A 25,984-nucleotide genomic window follows, 5' to 3' on the forward strand; every position below is an offset into this window, starting at 1 on the left:
GTGCTATCTTTATGGAACAGACCCAAAGAACACAATAGCGTACACGAAAAGCTAAGATCTTTTTCTTTCTGTCTTTTTGCTAAGGTGGAGGCTGAGTACTTCTGTCAGTGCTCCCTCCCCTAAGTTATATCTGAATCCTTGAAAATATTTTCCCAGGGTCATAACCACATGCAGGGAATTTGGGTGTGCTTTATCCCTTTGCTCCACCTATTCATCTTGGAAAGGATGCTGGAGCTCAAATGTTGATGTGTCACTGCTACTGACAGGTGAGGAAAGGGGCTGGGGCACAACGCAGCTGCAGGCACAATATCATAACCATTAAAAACAGAGGCATTTATTTATAAATTAACTTTATTATATACCCAGCGTACAAGAAATATATTAAAAGATACCCTTCGTTGAAAAATCCAACACTATTGTCTCAAAGGCAAACCATAATTCTGAGGAAAAGTTTGATTTTTTTCAAAATGAATAAAATACTTTTATTTTTCACTTTTCCCCCCATGTATCTTTTGATATTTATATATTAAGCTCTGCAAATCTCTATATAATATAGATTGGATACTATAAAATACAGTTCTCTGTTCTTATATAATTTGCATTCAGTAGTTGCACGCACCCATACAATACAAAGAATGAAGTCCAAGCAATGGGCTCCCTGCTTATTTATTGTGCTCACCTTCTGAGATCCTCTGCCAAGGACATAAACAAGATGACCTGCATTTGAGTTTTGCAATACCAGTCATACTTATATCCCCTACTAGCATTAATAGTGAAAAATGTTGCCCAGTGTTCCGTACAGAAAAAGAACAATGGCTTTCTTCTGCTAACAGTGTTCCACTCTTATAGATCACATACACCTAGCCATATTGATTCAGTTCATTGCATTCCATATCCTGCAAATATAAATCTACCGATGGACAGCTGGCATTATTGCTCATTGAAGTTCTAGTAATATATTTATTTAATGCAAGACAGAAATATGCTGAAACTCGATAACCCTTAACTACAGCAGAGATCTGAAAAGCAAAATGCATGTAGGCTCCACGTTTTTACAAATGTTGCATATTAGAGATTTATGGCAGAAAATGTGATAGGAGAAAACTCACTTCTCTTCCAACAAAGGCAAGGAATAGGAACAGCCCTTTGGGAGAGGGAAATAAGCAAAAGAATGACATGAAGCATAGAAAATTCTTTGCCATTGTAAAGGAAGGACTGCACAAACTTGAAAGTACATAATTGCATACATGAACAGTGATGCTAACAGGAGTAATTGTTCTCTTATGCATATGGTTGCATTCTGAAGTTCTACATCTGTCTATTCTTCAATTATATTAGCAAACACATTTTTTCTCTCACTTGAGCTATAAGGCTATGAAGGTAGTAATTTCAACCTATTGTACAGGTTGTTAGATATGTCAGGTAGTATGTTTGCTATTGATATTGAAATTGAATATTCTACAAGAAAATTTTCTTAAACAGTACAGTACTTGTATCGAGTTTAGAAAATGCAGCTATTCTCTGCTTCAACCATATATATATATGCACACACACACACTACCTATAGACAGTTTTCTTGCAGTGTAAAAAAGGAAGTTTCAGCACAAAGTAGATGGTCATATCCTTAGAAGGCTTAAAAATGTCTAATCAGATCTCACTAAAGGGCTTGGGACAAGTTTCCACTTAAAACTCTTCAGTCTTCGTGGACATGTCTACTTCTTGCTGCATTTCTTAATGTTTTGGTTGTCGGCTTTGTGCATTTCCTGTACACACATGTGCTCAGAAAATAAGACTGAGCACACATACAAGCTGGAAAATAGTAAGGTTGTTCTTCAAGCAGCACACTGCTGTAAATTTGCACATGAGAAGGCACAGCCACTTGGTGCTTATAATTGCACATTGAAACTGCTTGAAAGAAAGGGAACTGCATCCCTTCTAATGCCTGTCCAAACATTGTAAGGGGGAATTGTAGGGAAGTTTGTACCTCTTCAATGAGGTATTCACTTTCCCAGGACAAAACCTGAAAGCGGAGCAGTAATTAGCAACATTACTGCATGCTCCAAAGCGCGACCCACAAAACAACTAGTTCATGCTACACTGTGAATCCTCTTTGGCTCGTTGATGTTTTGTTTTTGCAGGACCCTCATTAGGGACATAGTAAAACAAGTGACCTACTATTCGCTTTCACCCACTTCTGGCTGATAGACCAGGCCTGTAAAAGTGCTGGTTGCTACTGGTTGAAACAAACAGGTTTCCATCCACATTCGTTTAAATACTCATCGCAACTTGAAGGAACAGACTCAGGGGCAAAGGCCTGCTATCCACTCCAGCTGGCCCTATCACAGCAAAAGGATGGGCTGGATATGACCCACTGCTCTTTAACCAACACACACTTCCATAATGGAGGTTGGGTGATGTGTCAAATGGAAAGATGGTCGAGTACACGTCATGTAAATCAGAACAAAATCACTGAAGTAATGAGATATTAAGAGACTTCTGTATATACACTACAGTTCTGCAATGAATGAACTACAGCCTGCTCCCTCAGAAAGGAGGAGGGATATTATTCAAACCTATTTTAACAAAGCACTAAGTGGAGATTAATAACCCTTTTGTTAAATACCCTTTTGTTATGAGGTTCCCCACTGCATGTAAGTTGACAATTATTTAAGTGTGATTATATAACAAAAATACATTGGCACACACAAGGCCTCATTTTGATACACAAAAAAACTGATAGTGCAGAATATCCCTAAAAGGTTTTGTGTTTTTTTAAAACATATAAGGTAGAAGGCAATTTAGAATAACATTCTTCAAGAGTCATTTAGGAAAATAAGCTTTGTGAGAAAATATCTTTCTTCTACAGCTCTGTCTTGTCTGGTTGGGCAGAAGTCGCGCTGAGGCTTCCTTCTCCAGCATGATTCTTGTCTGCAGACTCAAAAGACAATGAAGCTGAATTTATGCAGTATCGTTTGCCGGATGGACGAGGCCCATCGTCAAAAATATGTCCAAGGTGAGCACCACACTGAAATAGAAGAGCATAATTTGTATTCATTAGTAAGTATCAATAAGTATAATGAAAACACTTTTAAAAACAACAACCTGTAATAGTATACGGGCTTCTCTTTGAGAGTCACAGATACAGGCTTCATTTTGAAGTTTAAATTTCATCAGGAGGTAAAGCATTTGAGGGTCAACCATTGCCTTTTTTCCAGTTGCTAGTAATGTGAAAATATAAGCTGTCATCCAAGAGAAGTCTGGTTTCTACAAATGGACTTCAGACATGTACAGTTTGATGCCAACATCTGAAAAGAGAATGTGCTTATCATGCAGGCTTAGAGTCACCAAGGCATGTGAAGTACCCAAGCTAAGTTGTGGTATCAAAACCTGAACATGCCGAAAGGCAGGTTGAGGCCTGAACAACATATTCTGACTAAACACTCTTGGGGGGAAAAATCCAAAATATTTATTATAGCAATACCTTTATTAGGCCAACCAAGTTAACATCTACATGAAACTGCTGAGTGGGGTCATTCAGAGTTTTGGAGTACATTGTCCACAATATGCTGATGACACACAGCTCTGCTTCTCCTTCACATCTGCAGGTGAGGCAGTGGATGTGCTGGACCATTGTTTTGCCTTGATTGGATGAGAGCAAACAAACTGAAGCTCAATCCAGATAAAACTGAGGTGGTCTGCCCATTTTGCATTGTTCAAGTAAATGCATCAGTATTGGCCATAATCTTTAAAAAAATCAAAGGTGGAAAGATTTTGACGATTGGTGTTTAAGACTGAACATATTGAATTATGTGTTTAATTTTAAATGAATTCACATAATATTGAAGGGTGTGTGCATGCATGCATACATGCATGCAAATGTGTTTAATGATTTGAATTCTTCATAATAAAATTATTTAAACATTTTTTTAAAAAAAGACTGGCAGCTGAAATAAAAGGCGGGTGCAAGAGTGAGCCCACAAGGCCAGAAAGGAGCAAGTTTGCACGGGCTTTATCTTTTCCTTGTAGCAAAAACTTTTTAACAGCTTTTGAAGTCAGCTCAGGTCATGGAAGAAGAATCCAAAGAATTATGCACACATGCTAGGCAAAAAGAATTTGGCTAATCAAACATGTAACTTTCAGGTTACAAATACTTGTTAATGCTTTTGTGACTCATGTTGGGGGGAAACACCTTGTACATCTATAAGCAAATTCTTAGAAGAGAGTTCCCAGGTGTTGTTATCCGAGTCATTTTCCCTCCAGGGCCTTTGAACTCCAGTAACATGACACTGTGAAGCAAACTTAAAATACTGAAGATACCACAGGATGATTCCAGGGCAAACAAGTGATCAATCAGGAATAAAGAAACAAAGCAAGAATCACAACAGAAGGGAATTTCTGGAATGGCAAACAAATACACATGTATAAAGTGTGGTTTCAGTCTACTACCCCTACATTTCCTTGCAGAAAGTTAATGACTGTAATTTTCTTCTGACACTCCAATGTGAAAGAAGTTAAGCAGCAATTGGATGCCTGACCAATTTAGCTTTCCCTCTTAAAAAAAAAGAAAAAAGTTTTTCCAAATAACTCTTTGCATCAACCCGCTTCAACTTGATCAGCTTGATCAACCCGGAAATGTGATGCCTCATAGTATTGGTCAATCTTATATCAATTGTGTTTGTACCCAGTGGCGTAGCGTGGGGGGTGCAGGGGGGTGCCAGCCGCACCGGGCGCAACATCTGGGGGGGTGCTCGCACTCGCAGCTCTCTGCCCCTACCTGGCTCACTCACTCTCTCTCACTGCAGTGCTGGCTGAGCCGCTGGGTCGCCGCCCACTGTGGAGGGGGTGGGTGCCAGGCGTGTGGTGCGGAGAGAGAGCGAGGGACTATCTGGGGGAGGGACAGTGCAGCGGCCGCCCAGCGCAGCGCTGAGCGCGGGAGAGAACCACACCAGACCAGACCAGACAGCAGCAAGAAGAAGCTGGCAGCGGCGGCAGGTTAGGGGTTAGGGGGCGCAAATTACTTGCCTTGCCCCGGGTGCTGACAACCCACGCTACGCCGCTGTTTGTACCCACACATCAAAGGAATTCCACTGAAGGCTCAGTTCATACTTGCTAAAATCTCGTATGCAAAGAGAGGTCTTGTAGTCACAGCTGCATGGACAGACCATGCAGCTTCCCAGGGGTGATCATGGAACACAGGATACTACACTACACTACACTACACACACACACACACATATACATACACCAATGCACCACTATGTTCAAGAGAAGCTGTGTGGGTGGGGCAGTGGGTTCATATATTACAGCTCTCCAAACAGCTGCAACTTTAGGTCTGCACCATGGTGGTGGTTAATTTATGTAAAATGGGCTGCAGGGTGCTATTCAACTAAGTTTTACTCAGAGCAGACCCACTGCTTTTAATGGAGTTGAGTTAGCCATCTTCTGTCATTTCAATAGGTCTACCTTGAGTAAACCTTAGTTGACTACCAACTGAGAGTTTGCAAAAAAAAATCAGTCTTTACCATAAGCAGGAAAATAGAGAGATTGCAAACTGGACTGACTGACAGGAGCGATAATTGTGTCACTGCTCAATTCATACAACCCTAGTGGCATGCTGTAGACATGGGCTGAGTGGATCTGGAACTACAGAGAATTTGGCGCATGTATTTGTGTGAAAGGGACGCGGGTGGCACTGTGGGTTAAACCACAGAGCCTAGGACTTGCTGATCAGAAGGTCGGCGGTTCGAATCCCTGCGACGGGGGGAGCTCCCGTTGTTCGGTCCCTGCTCCTGCCCACCTAGCAGTTTGAAAGCACGTCAAAGTGCAAGTAGATAAATAGGTATTGCTCCAGCAGGAAGGTAAACGGCGTTTCCGTGCGCTGCTCTGGTTCGCCAGAAGCAGCTTAGTCATGCTGGCCACATGACCTGGAAGCTGTATGCCGGCTCCCTTGACCAATAAAGCAAGATGAGCGCCGCAACCCCAGAGTCGGTCACGACTGAACCTAATGGTCAGAGGTCCCTTTACCTTTACCTATTTGTGTGAATACCTCAATGAGTGTGTAGTGTGCAAGTTGTCCCACACTTACGCTGCCACTGCTAAGCTGCCAGACATGAGCTGAGCACTGGTTTGGTAAGACAAGCATATGACTACTGTGCCATATTCTGAATTCAGTTCTCAAACCACGTTGTCTACTGTACATGCCATTTTGGATATGGAAATTAGCTGTCTGCCAACTGAGAACATATTTCACCTCTCAGAGTTCCTGACTATACACACAATAATCCCATTACTATGAGATAAAGTAAGATCTGTGCAGATGGTTGCCAGTGATTTAGTCACAGCACATCAATGTGCAACCCATTTTTTTGTGATTAAACAGTGTTATTGGCTTCTACAGGTACAATGTAATAGCTGCAGAGGTCTCCAAGGGAAATAGCCCTTGAATAGGAAAGGAAGGAAGAATGTGCAACCAATTTCACATTACTCCCTAAGTGCACCTGCAATTAACATTTTCTTGTCACAAATATTTGACTTTTCTCATATTTCCACAGTGATGTATTTCTAACAAAACCGTGAAAGCTGTTTCACAGACAATATTTTGGATGCTTTTGTTTTATAAGAAGGCAATTTTCTTCCAAAGCACTTATTTGTATCCTAAATCAATGACATTCCAAAGGAAGATGTTCGCACAGGAGCAAAACAGGTGTTAGAATGTTTATGGGAAGTGTACTTAATTTTTTCATCTGCTGGATTCTGCCCCCCCCCCCCCTAAAAGGAGAAAAAATAAAATAAAAGGATTTTGCTCTCCACTTTAACCAAGTAAACTCCCAATGCAATTCGGATTTGTAGTAAAACAATAGCATTTTGCAGCTGGATGTATGATTCATATTGTTAGACTCATGGAGATGGGAATAAATGACTGAATAATGGATGCATTATATGGTGTGGTAATGACTATGGGGAGGACACAAGCCACATATACTGGTATACTGGTATCCTGCTTTTATTCACCGGTTGTTGTTTTAATACTGTATTTTATTTATTTACTGATTTGTTGTATTTCAAGCCCCCCTCCTCCATTAAAAAAAAGTTCTGTGGGTGGCTTACAATAAAAGCTGCAAGCCATATATGTAAATAATATAACAGAATCATAAAACGTAATGCAGCATAAAACCAGAAACAGAGAATAAAATAAAAATAGCAAATGCAGAACAGCACCAGAAATTCCAGAGATCTTCAATAAATATATGCTATCACTAAAGGGCTTTTTGTTGTTAAAAGTAGGAAAAGTCTTGGTATAATTTACTACTTGATATTATTGTGAGCTGCCTCGGGACTTGTTTGCAGTGAAAGGCAAAATACAAATCCCAGAAACAGGCAAACATCTAATTATAAAGTGACATTAATACAAATACAGTGGTGCCTCGCAAGACGAAATTAATTCGTTCCGCAAGTTTTTTCTTCTTGCGAGTTTTTCGTCTTGCGAAGCACGGTTTCCCATAGGAAAGCATTGAAAATCAATCAATGCGTTCCTATGGAGACCGTCCGGGGACAGACGGGAAGCACCGCTCTGTCCCCTCTTTTGAAGCAAGGGGCTGCGGGGAGAAGATCGCTTCTCCCCGCCGCCCCTTGCTTCCCGCTGTCCCCGGACCTGGGGCTGCGGGGAGAAGATCGCTTCTCCCCGCCGCCCAAAAGAGGTCCGGGGAAGACCTGCTGTCCTCGGAACTTGCGGGGCAAGCTTCGTTTTGCGAAGCAAGCCCATAGGGAAATTCGTCTTGCGAGGCAACTCGAAAACGAAAAAACCTTTCGTTTTGCGAGTTTTTCGTCTCGCGAGGCGTTCGTCTTGCGGGGCACCACTGTACAGTGGTACCTCGGGTTACATACGCTTCAGGTTACATACACTTCAGGTTACAGACTCCGCTAACTCAGAAATAGTACCTCAGGTTAAGAACTTTGCTTCAGAATGAGAACAGAAATCGTGTGGCGGTGGTGCAGTGATAGCAGGAGGCCCCATTAGCTAAAGTGGTGCTTCAGGTTAAGAACAGTTTCAGGTTAAGAACAGACCTCCAGAACGAATTAAGTACTTAACCTGAGGTACCACTGTATGGTTAAAAGTTTACCTGTTTAAATGCAGTATACCACTGAATACAAATACAACTATGGCTTTGATCTCAGATAACATTTCAATCTAGATATAGCTGGGCACTAACCTATTGAACACTGTTTTGCAGCAGATTGAACGTTCTTCCCCCCAAAAAAAAAACCTCCTGGAAAGAGTAATTGAAAGTGGCCACACAATATGTTGGCCCCTTGCTTATTCAGAGAGCTCATTTATCCCAATCTTCTTCCAGATTCCCAGTTGGTCTAAAGCAAACAAAGCAGCAGATCAGACTTTAAGTTCTGATTAAAACTGGTGCATTCTCGGTGGAAGAAACTAGCTGCAGGTTATCCAAGCGTTTCCTCCACTAACTGCCAGGTCAACAACCCTTCTCCCCTGATAAGTTAGTTAGGACTGAGCCATTAAGGCCACAGAAAGCTAGTGATGACAAAGAATGAAAGGAGTCAGAATGAGAAAGATAATGGGAAACTGACAAGTGTCTGGTATTATTATTCACTTGCTTATTTGGGCAGATGGGACGTAGAGGTGGCCAGAAAGATACCCTGAGCATTGTCACTAGTGATCCTCAGCAAATGCTCTGTGATGGAATCTGCAGATATAGAGTCAATTCAATGTTCGTCTAGACTATCTGCATTTAGGCTTAAGAGAACAGAGTTCAGAGGTGAACTTTGAAGAGATGCCTTCCTGGAAGACCATTTCTGTAGGCTACAGCCCTCTGATGTCATTTATACATGCTCTGTTAAATAATGCTTAACCTAGATAACAATGCAGATTCTCATTAGCACTTTGACTTTCATTTTTATCCACCAGCTGTCATGCCTGTGGCTCATCATGCAACCCTAATGAGTCTTTTTGGCAAGTAAGAATTTTGCAGAACTTCAGATGTAAAGAAACTACACACACTACGGTTTCGGCAACCTTTTAATATGAGAATGACCTCTTTGTGTCTGAACTGACCTGACTGCAGCTTGTCTCAACCCTGTGCATCCCGTAGGAGTAGTCATCAGTGAATGTAATTCTGTCAGAAGCCATCACATCATAGAATGAAGGCCAACCTGGAAAAAAACAAAAGGATGAACAATAGCAGCAACAACCTGTGATAATTTCTGCATCAGATAGGATTTTGAAAGTTTCAATCACAAATAGGATTGTCAGTGATCTAACAAGCTCTAGATGATAACGTCCGTTGGCTGGCAAGGTAAAGCAGCAAGTTTCCAAATTGCAAATATACTCTTCTTTTTTGCCTACAGAATCCTATGCAACCTGAAAATGTGCAAATCTACAACAGTGCACTAATACACTCTGTCCAATAGAACAGTTTTATCCAAATATTAATCTGGAAAGTAGTATGGGACAGTGGGAAATATAGCCCAAAACATCTGGAAGTTGGGGAAGGCTGCAGTAGAACATTCCCCAAATTAAAGAAATTTTGAATTTCTTGAAAACCGTAAACCTCAAATAGGAAGTTAACAGGTCCCTTTATCATGGAGCTAAATTAATAAGTTGCAAGCAAATTCCAGAAAGGCATAATTGTCCTGTGTGTGTGTGTGTGTGTGTGTTTAAATACCTCTTCCACTTTTAAAAGCAGTGGGTGATAGTAAGGTGTGCCATTCTGACATTAGTAGGAACACTTGGATCTTGTATCAGAGAATCTCTACAACCATCTCCACCTACTGCTATTGTGTCACGCTAAGGTTAATGCTTTGAAACAGGACTGGGGACCTTCTGCCTTCCAGATGTTGTTGGATTACAGTTCTTATCATCCCTGGCTATTGGTCATGATGCCTGGTCCTGATGGGAATTGGAGTTCAACAAGACATGAAGGGCTACTGTTTTCCCATCCCTACTATAAAAGCAACTCGTCAATAAGAACACTGAGGAGAACAAATTAAATTTGAGCACATCACAGTTGTACCAAGCAAAGACCTACTGTTTCCAAATAGTCGCAGGATATAAAGTTCATTCGAGGTCCAATGAATCAGATGAAGGATTGGTCTAGTGCAGTTTTCAACTGGTACTTCCGAGCAGAGTGGGAAGTCAGCAATCTTCCTTGTTTTCTAAAGTAGTTGATTGCTGTCAAGGCAGCAAAGACTGAGGGATCAGCCAGACTTCTGCTTGTCCTCCCACTTTCCCCAGGAAAAAAACACCACTATTTACCGCTGAATTGGAGCAAATGTCAATTGGGTTTTCCATAGATTGGTGTTTGCTCTGAATCAGCGCTAAAGAGCAGCTTTTCCAGGGGAAAGCAGTGGGGGGGGGGCTGAAAACTGCTCAGAGCTGTGCTTAGAAAGCACGGGACAAGAAGCAAACCACTTGGACCTGTGCTTTCTAGGCACGGGGAAAGAGGACGTGTGGATCAGCCTTTAGGGTTGTATCCAGCAAGGTTGTCCTATTCACACAAGGACTTTTGCTTGCTCAATGGATCTTTCTCTCTCTCTCCTCCCCCCATGCTCCCTCAATCGATTCTGGGTTTCCCCTTCTGAAGATTGAGGGGCTAGGGGGCAGACAAGGAGAGGAGAGGGAAGAGAAGTTCCATTGAGGAAGTAGAAGGCCTTGGGCAAATGAGATGACTTTTTTTTGAAAGATAGAATTCAATCTCTCATATATATTTTGGAAAGATAGAATTCAATCTCATATTCACTCAGAGCCTGCAATCATATTACATTAGAAAAATGTTAATCAAAATCTCTTATCCAGTCTCCACTATTTCCTGAAAGCATGCCGCTAATGACTTCATGAAATTATGCCATACAAAAGACAAGGGGGGGGCTGCTTTCAGAGACAAGTATTTTGCAAGATGTGCTTAATTTTTAAAAATATTTTCAAGCAAAATGGTGCAAAAGTCATCAAAAGATCTCAACATAGGTTGAATACAATCTGTTTCAGATGTAATTGAAACCAAGTTAAAACAAGATGAAAAACTGAAAGAAGAGTGTATTTTAAAAGGACTCATTAAAAAAAACTTGAATAAAGAAACACACTAAATTAAGTTTCATATCTTCCAGCCACTTCCATGCAGAGTGTTCTAAGACCAAAAAATCTCACTGGGGAGTCAATATAGCCCATGTGTAGAAACTAATGGAAAGACTGTGCCTCATTCTTACCCAGCTACATAAAACTAATTATTTAGGATCATAGCCTAAGAGTATCTACCAATTACATCAGAATGAGAAGAGCAAGGTCATCTGGGCTCTCTGAAGAAGATGCAGACCAAAATGACTGGACAACACAAAACATCTTGAAACATAAACTCTAAAGATTCCTCTATTCCTGCCAAGCCAATGGAAAGGAGCCAGAGAACATAATCTTCCACAAACATTCACATCTTCCAGGAGGATAAAGTATCCCTAATAATTGCTTCTGGTTTGGACCAGTACTTTATTGCTATAAACTGACAACAGCACTTTGGAAGAAGGATGCCTTTATCATTTGGGGAGGAAGACTAGTTCAGTGCTGAAGAAATCCTCAAAGAGAACATCCTTCACCACACAAGAGGCAAACTTCAAAGGCTGAAATGAAAAGACTGGAGCAATCTCTGTCTTATGGGAAAAGTTATATTGTTCAAAAGAACTAGAAGATGGATGAGTTTCTTTCCAGTTCTGATACTGATAATCAATTGCTCATCCCCCTTACTTGCAGCCTCTTACTTTTTTCCGCTGCAAAGGCATAAATATATATATATATATTACCCCATCCACATTATGAACATGAAATCAGCTGAAAAATTGTACTGAACTATCAGAAAATACTCCACTGCAAAAAAAAAATTCATTTTCTATTTCTTATTCAGTTTCTTTGTCAGTAAGGCAACTGCTCTTTCAAGGCATGGACTGCATTATAGCTTGGAAATATAGAATAGTGAATCCATATTGACCATATAAATGTAATCTGTCTCATTGTGAATCTATTTTCCAGTACATTTAGTGAGGAAAGCACTAATATGCAAACTCAGTCCAGCAGGTTAATCTTATGAACCATAGCTTTTTTAAAAAAACTATGGTTTGGCATTATGTCCAAACCCAACAGCCTTGCTTAACAATACTTTGTTTTACCACCTGGCCACAACTGTTTGTCAGGCTACAAAAACACAAGTCAAGAGTAGCTAGAAAACAAAATAAGCTTTGGGAGAAACAAACCATGGCTTGCTTGCCTGCTCATCTGTGAGATGACTCATGGTTTGCTGAAGAACCGGCTGGATAAGAGGCACAAGTCCTGAAGTGAATATGACCTAAGACAAGTGAGAGCACATAACTGTTGCCTCCTCCATGGGATTCTCAAAGACCTTCATAAGTTCATGACTTTTTGTATAGCTTTTAAAAAAACCACAGCAACAAAATGGGATGGAACTGTCTGGCATCAAACAGAAAAAGGTGATCCATCAGTCCCTGCCCTCTTTGCTGGCTCCTCAAAGGTATTTGGTTGATCACTGCAGGAAATAGGATGGTGGGCTAGAGACGCCTTTGCTCTGATCTAACAAGGTTCTTAATCTCTCCAGCAACAGCACTGTCAATGGCTACCAGTGGAAAATATGCTGCAAAGTAATTGCCTTGAGAGGTTTCAGACTAAGAACATGGAGGTAGTTTATGTCTGGAGATGAATTGACAACATTGGAAGCAGCACAAGGAGGGAAAATTGGGAGTTGTACTTGTGGGGAGCGGGGACAACCTGCATAAATTGTAGCTACATTTCTGAATCTCAAACTTTATGAGGAAATCCCATTTTTCTCTCTCTCCTTTCAATAATAAGGAAATAAAAACTGTAGGGATTATATTTCTTTCTTCACTTCCCTTTCTGATGAATGTGCTAAGAGATCTAACAAAAATAGTTTGTCAGGATTCATTTCTTTGGCTCAGTTCTCAGTAGGATAACACTTGTTTTAAAAGGGACTTAAAAATGCAAGATTTTACATGTGGTTTGCTCAGAAAAGTGAGATTGACAAGAGCAATTTAGACACCCTTGGGGAATGAAAATATACTCTGATTCTTTTCAGAGATTAAACACATCAATACATACAATACTGTCACAATTATAATATATTTAATAAACTCTACCAGCATCTGCCAGTCTTCAAAATGTATCAGAATTGGTGACAGTAAAATTATGTTCACCCCAATATTCTATTTATTATACAAATGCACTAATCCTGTTATTGGGAGGGAATACAGTGGTACCTCGGGTTACATACGCTTCAGGTTACAGACTCCGCTAACCCAGAAATATTACCTCAGGTTAAGAACTTTGCTTCAGGATGAGAACAGAAATTGCGTGGTAGCAGCGGGAGGCCCCATTAGCTAAAGTGGTGGTTCAGGTTAAGAACAGTTTCAGGTTAAGAACAGACCTCCAGAACGAATTAAGTACTTAACCTGAGGTACCACTGTATCTTGCGAGTGAAGTTTCTACCATTAATTACATACTTTACAGCTTAGGGGGAATCCGCTTCATTTCAACGAAAGCATTATATTCGCCTCGTCCACTTCTGTTTGATCTCTTGTGTTACTTTAAATCACGGGGAAGATTTTTGAAAATAGAACTTAAAATGTAAGTCAGTTGTAGATCATAAATATCAAAGGATCCCAATGGCACTGTGTAGAAGTATAACCCTAAGCTGTAATTTTGAAGTGCCATTTAAAAATGCATGAAATAGTTTTTAAAAATTTACTGGTGACCTGGTAACCTCAATCCAAAAACATTCAGTGTTGAACAATATTTTTGTTACTATCCCAAAAAGCAGTTCAACTGAAAAACAAAACAAAACCTGTCACGCTGCCCATGTTTTTTTTAAATGAATAACTCACTAGCTCCAGGATGCTATAAAACTGCTGCAGCTTCTATAGTTAATATTGTCCATATTAAAACACCATCTATAAAACACCACCTCTGCAGATATTTGAGTCTTAGTCTACACTACCCTATCAACACAACACATGTGAAACATGAAATCCTATCATTTAAATCAAATCAATGACAAACCTAATTTTGTAAGTAAATTTCTCATTCACATAAATGCAACATTAGATTCTTTTGCATGTTGCCATCACACTGCACAGCCACTAGGTGTATGCAGTAGCCAAAGTCAAGCACTTCTTAGCCATACTGATTCAAAGGTAAAGCATTTAGAATACATGGATTCATCACTTGAAACCCATCTAACTCAAAAAATATAGCTTCTCAAATGCTTTGTTCTTTACTCACCAACTGTCCTCTAATTTAGCAGAGACAATCATGATTTCCAGTGCCTTTTGTCCCAGAGAACCCTGTGCAATTTTAAAGAAGCAGCTACTTTTCTCTTTGCACTAAGGAATATATAACATGTAGGAGCTATAGAACTCGCTACTTAGAGAAATCACAGGGATATTTGGAAACCGATTGATAAGGGGAAGCCTTGTGGAAATATTTGACTCCTTGTCTGGTGGTAACTAGGGGGAAGGGGCTGAGTTTGGTGTATACTCTGTGTTTGCTGGGTCCTAAGCCAAGTGGCCCATTACATATTTATTCAGAAGGCAGTCCCAGTGAGTTCCATGGGAATCATTTCAAGCATATGTGCACAGCTTTGCAACCTCAAATTGAATTCTAAGCATCAGAGACAGAAACATGCAAACTGAGTAAGAATAATTACCCAACGAATTCTTAAGTGTGGTGATGAGAGATGATAAAGAAACAAAAGTACCGTAGCGAGTGTCTATACAATGGACAATGTTGCCTGCTAATCATACTACCACCAACACCCTTAATAACAATTAACCAACAATTAAGGGTTACCATACAGTGGTACCTCGGGTTACAGACGCTTCAGGTTACAGACACTTCAGGTTACAGACTCCGCTAACCCAGAAATAGTACCTCGAGTTAAGAACTTTGCTTCAGGATGAGAACAGAAATAGCATGGCGGCAGCGCGAGGCGCCATTAGCTAAAGTGGTACCTCAGGTTAAGAACAGTTTCATGTTAAGAATGGACCTCTAGAACGAATTAAGTTCTTAACCCGAGGTACCACTGTATTTCAAAAGGTTAAAGTGGCCAGACGCCTGTATTTTCCCAGACATTTAAGTGATTTCCGCCCAGACACTGTTTCCAATGACCAAATCCGAGCTATGTCCAGGAAATTCTGGTCGTATGGCAACCCTAGAGTTGACTGTTTTTGTTTAACAGTTCAGCAAATGTGGTTCCCAAAAATTAACAAGGGAGAATAGTAGATGATGACATCTGTAGTCAAGATTGATTATGGAAGTCAACCACATTAATTAGAAATTAAGAAAATGAGTCATTGCTACTTGCAATACAGAAGATAGCTATCATGGGGGCACTAAGAAAAAGCCACCTCACATGATAATAGTGTAAAAAATAATGGATAAATTTTCTGCACTAATTATTCAAGAAGATTGTATAACTTTATCTACGGCAGTTGGATTACTTCTAGAGGTCAAAGCAAGGAGGAACATTTCTTTCCCCAGTTTCTTTTCGATTGTCAAACATGAAACATCATCAAGCTTTTTAAAATCTTATCCATTTTTCTGTTCTTACCCTGAAGGAGTGAAGAAAATGAAAATGTACAGAATAGTTTCTACAGAGTTATGTACTAATGGCCCCAGTATCACATCAGAGAAGGGATTCCAAAAGTGAGTTATCACATACAATGCTAGTTACTCATTCCCATGATGGACCTGTTCAAATAAACAACTTGTATTCACATGAAGGGCTTAGCAGAATTTAGGTAAAGGAGCAATTTATGAAGCTTTAGAAAAATCTCAAAATAGCTAGCATGGAGATGCTTCCATCTGGTGGCAACTGCCTACATTTTTAAACGAAAGCTAGCAAGCGTGCTATAAAAAGACTCATGTTCAATTGTCTATGTTCCTGTCTCCACCTGCTGATAGGGAAAGAAAATCAATTTATCCAGGCCAATGTAGGTTTTTAAAGATAGATCACCACTAAACTGCAGCTTCAAGAAAGGGAACATTATCTGTTGCAACTGAAGTTGTTTTAACTGCTTTCGGTTCAGCCGATTTTTTTAAAAAATAACCATGAAAAATAAGAAATTAACACTAGACTTGTATGTAATACCATTCCCATATTCAAACATTTCAGTTTGTATCTGATTCAAGTAATATTAGTCTCTTATAAGAGGCTACTCAAAGAGGAATCTGTAAAAAAGTGTAAACAGGAGAATGAAAATTCCATATGGATTTTTTTTAAAAAAACAACCTTAAAAACCTGCCTTTTGTTCTGAAAGCAGATCCACCAAAGCCGTATAAAATAACTTAAATTTAAACTGTTTAAATACGTACACATATGCACATAAAAGATAGGCAGTATCAATTAAAAACAAATAGAACGTATAGCAGCCACATGCACAAAATACAGTACTCTTGATATAGTAAACCACCCCAAACAACACAGCTTTCACTGTTTTCTTTTTTCAGAGGGAATTGCTCAGGGATGAAGCAGCTACCACAAGAATACTCTGATCCTTATTACTACTACCTGTGGCTAAGTCTAGATTTGCATTGGAAGAATCGCATGTACCAAGGCGGTAGATACAACCCTTGATGCTGTTCCACATAGGAAACTCCCTACAATTGAAGAATAGCTCATGAGGGAGAAAGATTATAGCCTAATATTTTGATTGCCATGCTAGCTTTCTACTTGAGGGGATTCTTTAATATAGAGGAGCTCTAAAAAGAAATGTGAACTTCTATCTGCCTTCAGAAACAACGCAGCCCGATGAATCACCTTGCAGCGTGAACCACTATATTTTGCTGCATGTATGTATAAAGGTAAAGGGACCCCTGACCATTAGGTCTATTCATGGCTGACTCTGGGGTTGCGGTGCTCATCTCGCTTTATTGGCCAAGGGAGCCGGCGTACAACTTCTGGGTCATGTGGTCAGCATAACTAAGCCACTTCTGGCGAACCAGAGCAGCGCACGGAAACGGCGTTTACCTTCCCGCCGGAGCGGTACCTGTTTATCTACTTGCACTTTGATGTGCTTTCGAACTGCTAGGTTGGCAGGAGCAGGGGCTGAGCAACGGGAGCTCACCCCATCGTGGGGATTCGAACCACCAACCTTCTGATCGGCAAGTCCTAGGCTCTGCGGTTTAACCCACAGCACCACCCGTGTCCCACATGTATGTATACACCAGGCCCAAACTTCTGATGAATTAGGGCCCCGTGAAATGATCTTATTGTACGAAGGATTTATATGGGAGAAGTTGTTCCCTAAAGCTCTCTGGCCCCAGATGACTTAGATTTTTCCTGCAAATATCTACTGAGAGTGCAGGTATGTACAACATGGAAGGTTTCAGTCCAGGGGCAGCTGGATCTGGTCCAGCAAGCTGCAGGAAGTGGCCTGCCAGCACCTACAGCTTTATCTCCTAATTTGATCAGGAGATAAAATTCCTCTGCTTGTAAAAAAACAAAAACCAATAGGAGAGACATTTCAAGATCAGAGATAACACAGTCTGCCTGCTCTTTAAGAGTAAAAAGCAGCCTTTCATCCAAGTATTGGAATGGGAGTAGGGGGAAAGGGTACCTTTTACTTTGCACAAAATGATCTGTGTGAAACAGGGGTGTGAAAGTGGGTCTAGCTGGCCAGCAGGAGGGATCCTTATCTCCCAAACAGGTCAGGTTTGACAGGTGGGCGGGCCACACAACTATCAGTCACCTGACATCACAATGATATATAGCGCTCTGCAAGCCTGGACAATCAGCTGATTGCCAGCATTTGCACTGGGTTATGTATTAGTAGCCTCCAGGCTTCTGAACAGAATAAAACAACTGATCACCAGTATACCATCAGTCAGGATATCATCTCTGTGACAGAAAATGGCTGCAACGACGTGCTTCGTGCAACCCATTTTGTACCTCCTACTCATGCAGGTGTGAAGTGTGGTAATTGTGTGTTAGTGACTTGAACAGTATGGTTGGTTGCAAGGTCTGTGAGCTTTGTTATTTTTCTTACAAGTAATTTGCAAGACATGATTATTGCAGTTATACTTATGTAACTGTTATGTTATATGTATGTTAAGGGTATAATATGTTTTTGATAACCCATAGGATCACACCCTGTTCTTGTAGCTGAGATACAGTTGACCCAATGATTTTTCCCCCTTTTGTTTTGCTGGAAAATGACATTTTTCTGCAAAGGCATACTATCATTCTTGCATATGGTATCATGCTTAATATCTTCTCTCAGTTATTTTATTTTTATGGCTTTCTTGGGGTATATTTGAGCCCCAAACCAGATTGATACAGTAAATTTTTCTATCGGCACTTTCAACAGAGGGTTAAAAGTACATCTGGAAATATTGTTACCTGTAGCATGATCATCTCAAACTCAAGGATGTTCAAAATATATCACACAACTGATAACTAATAACAGCTAAGTGCAGTCACCTTATACAACCGGAGATATACATCCATGAAAAATTCCTTGCATAAGCCAGCCTTGCTCACATTACAATCACTCCATACATTTCCGGAACTCACATGTCAAGATGTATCATCCTCAAATCACTCAGCCTTGCAAAGAAAAACACACTAAAATTCTGGTATTCCGACCTATCTGAATTTTATCTGCTCCCCCCTCCCTGAAAAATGTCATGAAGGAGAAAAAGAGTGTGCATAATGGGCATAAAAGCATTCTTCACCAATTGCTAAATGGGCCAATATAGTTGTAACTTTAGCTTTCTCTTATATAACAAGTGAGTGATGGAAACCTGATGGGACAAGCCTGGAAGCCACATACTAATAGTAAATGACTTTGGTTCATTCAAAGAATTAAACTAAAATATGCACATCTAGCTTCTGGGAAACACGCTAAGCAGCCAAGTGAAGATGTTATTGAAAGGAAGAGGTTAAAAAGATTAAGAAAATATCTGAATAAAACCACCATGGGAGAGGCACCAAAAGGGATCAATTTTCTTGAGAAACGGGAGTAAATCTGTGACCTGGCTCCCCAGGTATTACAAGAAAACTTCAGAAACTACTTCAACAAACCCAGCTAAAACTACAAAGACATGAAATTCCTTTCTTACACAAGAAATTCTTTAGGGAATAAAGGAGTTGTATGACTCAGAAGATGAAAATCTCCATGAATACTCAACTAATCTAATGAGCTATTGTCGCTAGGAAAGGAGGTTGATGAATTTAGTGCAGGGGAGCAAGAATTGAAATACAGCAGGAAATCAGACCAACCTGAGCCAATTTTCATTGGCCTTTATCTCTTTCACAAGGAAACTTCCACCCTTGGTAGCTTTTCGATTCAGGGAGTTTATTTGTGATGGTGGTAAAACTGGTAGGATAACTGAAATATAGGGAAGATGTCCTGGGTCCAATTAAGTATAAATTATTGTTGTTATTGCTTCCCTTTCTGTCTCACCCTTCATCAGTTCATGATCCCAGGCTGGGCTACAACACAAAATATAATAACTGTAAATTCCAACTGCCAATAAAATGTGACAACTAAGAGTGGAATCCAAACCATGTCTGGTTAGAAGTAAATCCAATTGAATTCAATGGGATTTATTCCCAGGTAAATGGGATTAGGATTACAGCCTAAAACAGTGCCAAGACTGCCTGAGAAACTACTCATTGATCCATGCACGGAAAAAGATCATACAAATGGTGGAATCAGATAACCTGGGAGCCATGCAGTAGCTGCTGCATAGCACCTGTGCTATAAACAGAATGATGCAATTATTTGCAATAATGAAAGAGGAAGTTAGCACTCGCACGCTTGCTCAGAAATCCAGGAGAGCAGAAGCCATGTAACCAAAGGTTAGAAGTGTCATGTCATAGGCTTTTCTTTGGCTACTGTACGGCTTCTGAAGCCAATGCAAAATTAATCCCCAACTGCTGACACACAAAAAGACAAGGACACTTAAGTAGTGTACGAATGTGATAGAAATATGCTTCTATATCATCTAGGAATGTGCTTGCTTTCTAATCCCCTCACAAAACTTTGGATATTTAAATTGTGAGCTTCCATATGGTCTTCTGAATCTTAATTAATTTGATGGTGGATCTCAGATTGGAAACTCAGGGCCAACTGTATGAGACACTAGAAACCCATAAGTGGATTTTTTTTGGGGGGGAGTCTTTTAAACTTTCTTTAAGAAGTTGTCATGGGATCCCCAAAGTTATAGAATTGTAGAGTTGCAAGGTACACCAAGGATCACAGAGTCCAACTCCCTGGAATGCAGAAATCACAGTGACAGAATCCCTGACAGATGGCCATACAACCACTGCTTAAAAAGGAGAGTGTCATCTTCTGAGGGGGTCTGCTCCACTGTCAAATGGCCCTTGCCATCAGAAAGTTCTTTCCAGTGTTTAGCAGGAATCCCCTTCCTTGTAATGTGAATCTGTTGGTCCATGTCCTCCCCTCCAGATCAGCAGCGCCATGCTGCTAAGGGCAGAGTTAAAAATATTTTCTCCTGTACTGTTTTTCACAATGTAATGGACCAAATTCAGATCAGGAAAATGGGATGGGGGGGGACACCATGGTGCCATGGTGTTGCTTCAAGGGCTACTTTTAAAATAAATTTAAAGAGCTGTGAAACAAGGATCCTCAAAATCACATCTAGCTTTATTCACCTGGAATAATTTAAAACACCATCATTTATAAAACTGTCTCTAGACTTTTCCTTAGTAAAGTTTAGCTCTTACTGAAGTAGTAAACCTATGTGTCTGCTGGACTACTTCTGACTGCAGTCAGGGTGAGGGTTTACATGATTCTCAGAAAACAAAAATGCTGGATGTTAAGGAGTGTCCTAGCCTGCCAAGACTGGGAAGAGTTGGCAGGAAGCAGTCCAACAGAACTGTCTGGAGCAGAAATGAAAAGCAGGCAAAAAAACAGCCAGGGTCTACATGTCGAGATTAATAATCCTTAAACCGAAAGGAAAGGAAAATCTGCAGCGAGTCCTTCAGTACTCTGGACAGATCACACAGAGCACATGACTAGTTCCAACATGTTCTTAGCTTCAAGGGATCCTTATTCCTGGGCCTGACTACCCCCTCCCAGGCTCTGCCCCCTTCCTGAAGACTGAAGAGCTTTAGAAGAGGACTCAAAGCCCCTCTTTCAACTCCTGCCTGGTGCATTTCATATGCTGGCAAGCAAGCACTAGAGAAAATGAGACCCTTGGCATTGCACCAGGAGAATCTGGCTCAAAGTGAACTGTCCTTAGGTCTTTCAGCTCAAAGGTTTCTGGCTGAAAGGGCTCCTGGCCATCGAGGTAAATTTTTATGCAGCCATATGAGCCCCCACCTGCTGCCTCAAGTGGGAGACCCCATGCATAGGTTTACTACCTGAATGAGAACCGGGTTATACTGAGCATAGAACTGAGGTCCATATCACATTAGGCTGAGATTCTGAGCACAATTACCTGGAAATGGATTCCAATGAAATCAGTGTGAATTGCTTGCAAATAAATGTGTTAAGGGTGGAGGTGCTAAATTGTTACTTTGCTTCCGGCACTGTGTTTTAGTTCTGGACTCTCCTTAAAACAGTAATGTTTAGATTAAATAGACATGAGAATGTGTGATGTATAGTTAGCTGTCAGAAATGTTGTGAATATCAGCAGCTGGAAGAAGACTGTTTAATTCAAACCACAGTTAAACACATCACAGTTACCAAAAGGTCTTCAGATTTCACCCATCAGCGTCCATTATCTTCACTTCCTTTACTCATTAAATAAGGTTTTCCAATATAAAGAAACAACATACAAGGTGAGACAGCATCAGACCTGCGTGCAGAATCCAGAAGTCCAGCTGCAGAGCTCTAGTGCCTTTGTAATGTTTGTATTCAAATTCAAAACTTTATTAGCAAAGCCAACAGGCCACAGCTGTACAAGAGTTAAAAGTGAGAATAGGGATAAAAGGAAGAAAAGAACAGGCAAAAGGAGGTCCGTCGGGTGAACAGGTCTGTCACTCAGATGGTGGCCCTCAATTTCGCAGCTCTCTCGATGTACCTCGCGACCTTCTCTGTTATCTGACTATCCGTATCAGATAATAGAAAATACAGTGTAATGTCTGGTGAACGGCCGGGGTTGGAGAGAATGAGTGGAGTAATAATCTCATTCCTTAGGTCTTTATAAAGGGGGCAAGTAAGAAGGACGTGGGACACTGTTTCCGTGTTACCATCTCCACATGGGCAGAGTCGTTTTTCAAATGGAGTCTTTTGGTAACGACCTTCGAGTACAGCAGAGGGAAGAACATCCCATCTAGCCAATGTAAAGGCACGTCTGTATTTTGGGATGGTTAGTTTAGACAAATATGAAGCTGGAGAATCAAAATGAGAAGGGGGAAAATAGGTATACCATGGGCACAGTTTCTTTAAGATAGTCAGGTTGTTTTGTCGTTCAATGTCTTTCAGGCGCTGGCCTATTAGACTCTTTGCTTTAATGAGGCCCATTGATAGTAGGGACTGTGAGTGCAGACCGCATGTAAGGAGTTTTTGCTGCACAGTTTTAAACCACTTGCTTTTGTGAGGGTCTTGCATTACTAGCGGCAGTAGACCAGGAGGATTCAGATTAAGACGAAGCCAATAATTAAATGTTCTCTGCCAGGTCCGAGTTTCCACAGATGGAAGGCAGGCCTCGAGTCGTAATGCTGCGTTTGGAACACAGGAGGGGACACCGAGTATCTGTCTTAGAAATTTGGACTGGACAGTTTCAAGACTGGAGCAATGGATCCCCGTCCAGATTTGCGCCCCGTACAGTAACTGCGCCAGAGGTTTTGCTTGAAAAACTTCAAGGGCTGCTGGGATGTATCTGCCCCCCTTCGTATAGAAGAAGCGGGACAGCATCTTGATGCTTTGAGCAGCTTTTTCTTTGGCACATTTTTGATGGACATCCCAGGACCCGGTCGACTGGAAAACGATACCCAGATATTTGAAGGCTTTGACTTGTTCAATTGTCTGGTTATCCATCCTCCAGCTGTACTGTCTGTGTTTCCTTGCAAAAACCATGATTTTGGTTTTCTGATAGTTTATTGCAAGTTGCTCTCTTCTACAGTATGCTGAGAATTCACCTATGAGCCTATTTAAACCTATTCTTGTTCGAGATAGGAGTATCGCATCGTCAGCGTACAAAAGCACTGATATTGCTTTGTCAGCCAGTTTGGGGGCGTGGAAGTCCGGAGATGACAAACAGTTAACCATATCATTGATGTAGATGTTGAATAGAACTGGGGCCAGGATGCAACCTTGCTTGACCCCCTTACTGACAGGAACTGGTCCTATAAGATGGCCATTTAACGAAGTTCTTACATGCAGCACCGTGTCTTTGTATAAACAGCTGATCAGAAATAATAGTCTTTTGTCTATGCTAGAGGTGCTCAATTTGTCCCAAAGTCTTACACGTGGAATTGAATCGAAAGCAGCCTTTAGATCGATAAAGGCTGCATATAACACCCCACGGGATTTTTTGGCATATTTGTCAATTAAATAGGCTAGGGTGAAGCAATGGTCTATGGTGGATCTGCCTTGCCTGAAACCCGCTTGCTCTTCCGCTAGAATAGCTTCGGTTTCCAGCCAGCTAGTTAGCTTGGTATAAAGATGTTTGGCATATAGTTTGCTGGGTATAGGCAGAAGGCTGATTGGTCTATAACTCGCCGGATCTGTCATGGGTCCTTTTTTATAGATTGGGATAATTATTGCCTCAGTCCAACCATCTGGGAGTAAACCCGTTGAGTCGATCCAAGAAAATAAAGACGCCAACAGGGGGGCCCACCAGCCAATGTTGGACTTCAGAAGTTCGGCAGGGATGTAATCATTCCCTGGGGCCTTGTTGTTCTTTAATTGTGCGATTAAATTCTCAACTTCCTTCGCAGTTACTGCTGGCCAATGAGGTAGGTCCTCCAGTTGAATGCATAGTTTGTAATGTTGGGCTTCCTGGTCATAGAACAAAGATTGAAAATGGCGCAACCACTCCATTGGTTCCACTGTACAGATGGAATTAGTACGCTCCTGGTCCAGTAGACCAGATATGGTTCGCCAAAAGCAAGTAGTATTATTTACAAATAAGGAAGCGGGTCATAGGTAAAGATAAATAGATAAATAGGTATCCTTAAAAGGCAAAAGATGCACCAGAGAACAGTGCTCCCCACCCCCAATTACAACCTCTCACACACACACTTTTAGAGGAATCTCCAATTAGAACTGATGTTCGGTTCAGTTTTTGGTGTTCTCAATTTTTGTATTTTGCTCACAACCTCAGTTTACTTACTCTGTACCCACTTGCAAGGGCTCCAAAGGAAACTGTGATTTGTTAGTGTTCAAGTTTCTCCTTTATAAGCCTTCACCCTAGAGAACTCTGTCCTACAGGGGACTCAGAAGAAACTAAGTGGCCTGGCCCCAGTACCATCTCTTGAGCATCTCCATGCCATCCACATGTAACCATCTTCTAAACTTTTCACATGCTCACAAAGTTGGTGCCCATCTTTCAAGATTCTCTTCTTGGGCTTCAGTTCTTTTGCACACTTGTTTCCACTATGGGAAACGGTTTCATTTCTTAGGCACAAGCTCCTCTACGAACCAAAAAGGAGTGATGCATTTCCATCCCTTGAAAAACTCAAGCATACCAAAAGGTTTGCACATGCCCCTGATGTAATTGTCCATAAATGCCAGGTGCACTCAGTAGGATTCCCTCTATAAAACTACTGAAGAGGTAACACACAGTCCACATCTCCGCAGGGGAGAGGGTGAGGAGCCATCAAGACAATCTGTTTCAGGGGAAATGCCTGATTTCCAAACACCAGCAAGGCAAAGTTCTCACAGAAGGCCTTCAAAACACCTTGCAAGCCTGTCCAGATGTGAGAATCAAAACAGGCCTTGAAGATTCAAATTTCCACACCTTATGCCACACATCCCTATTGTCTAAAAATACATGAAAGGGCTGAGGACCCCAAGAAACCTATCAATCCATGCCACATTTTTGTTTAAAGGTAGATCCCCATCTGCATCCCAGAACTGACATTATTAGTTCTAATAATAAAGAGATGGTTGGGATATTATATTGTTAATTTTATCCATATATTCCACCCTGAGCTCTCAGATCTCAGAACAAGATCCTGATTTTTCATTAAAAGGTATGGAGATTAATTTTGCAGTCACACAAGAGAGTATAAAAAAGCACCCACATTGTGAAGTAGGAGGGTTGTAGCCAGTGTGATCAATGTGTCTGAGAGTAAGCCTCGCTGGACACAATAGGGCCAAGTAGTCATGTCTGGGATTCAGACAAAAGGTTTCAGGTACAGAAAAATGCAAAGGATAACAAGAGATATGTCATATTTCTATGTAGAGCCCAAACATCTACAAGTAAAGAACAGAGTGATCTATTCACAACAATATTATGGAAACAGTACCAAGCACTGCTGTTGTGAATGGGTCACTCTGTTCTTATCTTGCATAAAAATGAACTCTGCACAGAAATACCACAAGCCTATTTCTATGCTGTATAGTTCCTGGCCTTTGCACCTGTATGTAGGTTAACTCTAAGTGGACTCCAGTTCACAAGCACTTATGCCACAACAAAAATGCAGTCCTATGGACCCTTACTTTGCAGTAAGTTCCACTGAACTCACTTGAGCATACTTCTGCATATATCATGGAAGCACCCTCGGTCAGACCACTGGCACCTCTTAGACTATGTAATTGAGCTGAAGATTGCTATAATGTGCTCCTTACCAGAGCTATGACGAGTGCCAACGACTGCTGGACAGATCACCAATTAATACATACCACGATGGCTATCAAGGTTATACCTCAACGCAGGCTTCAAGGGAGGAAACCAAGGCGCAAAATGAACACTCAAGCTCTTCAAATCCTATTAAGCAGGATTGCCTCCATATGACTTGTAAGGACAACCTGCTTT

At 40.9% G+C, this 25,984-nt stretch overlaps 1 protein-coding gene across 4 annotated transcripts in view; it reads right to left on the bottom strand.

Annotated features, from left to right (window-relative positions):
- Nucleotides 1–333: 333 nt before the first annotated feature.
- The window catches only part of MSRB3 (methionine sulfoxide reductase B3), a 61,065-nt gene continuing 35,414 nt past the window's right edge, over nucleotides 334–25,984 (bottom strand). For all 4 annotated transcript variants that reach the window (XM_081211846.1, XM_081211847.1, XM_081211844.1 and 1 more), the window contains 2 exons: nucleotides 9,077–9,174; nucleotides 334–3,025 (listed from right to left, as the gene is read on the bottom strand). In XM_081211846.1, the coding sequence (XP_081067972.1) occupies nucleotides 2,861–3,025; nucleotides 9,077–9,174 (263 nt within the window). In that variant the 3' untranslated portion in view covers nucleotides 334–2,860. The remainder of the gene's footprint in view (nucleotides 3,026–9,076; nucleotides 9,175–25,984) is intronic.

The sequence above is a fragment of the Podarcis bocagei genome (assembly GCF_964188305.1).
Source record: "Podarcis bocagei genome assembly, chromosome: 10".
NCBI lineage: Eukaryota > Metazoa > Chordata > Lepidosauria > Squamata > Lacertidae > Podarcis > Podarcis bocagei.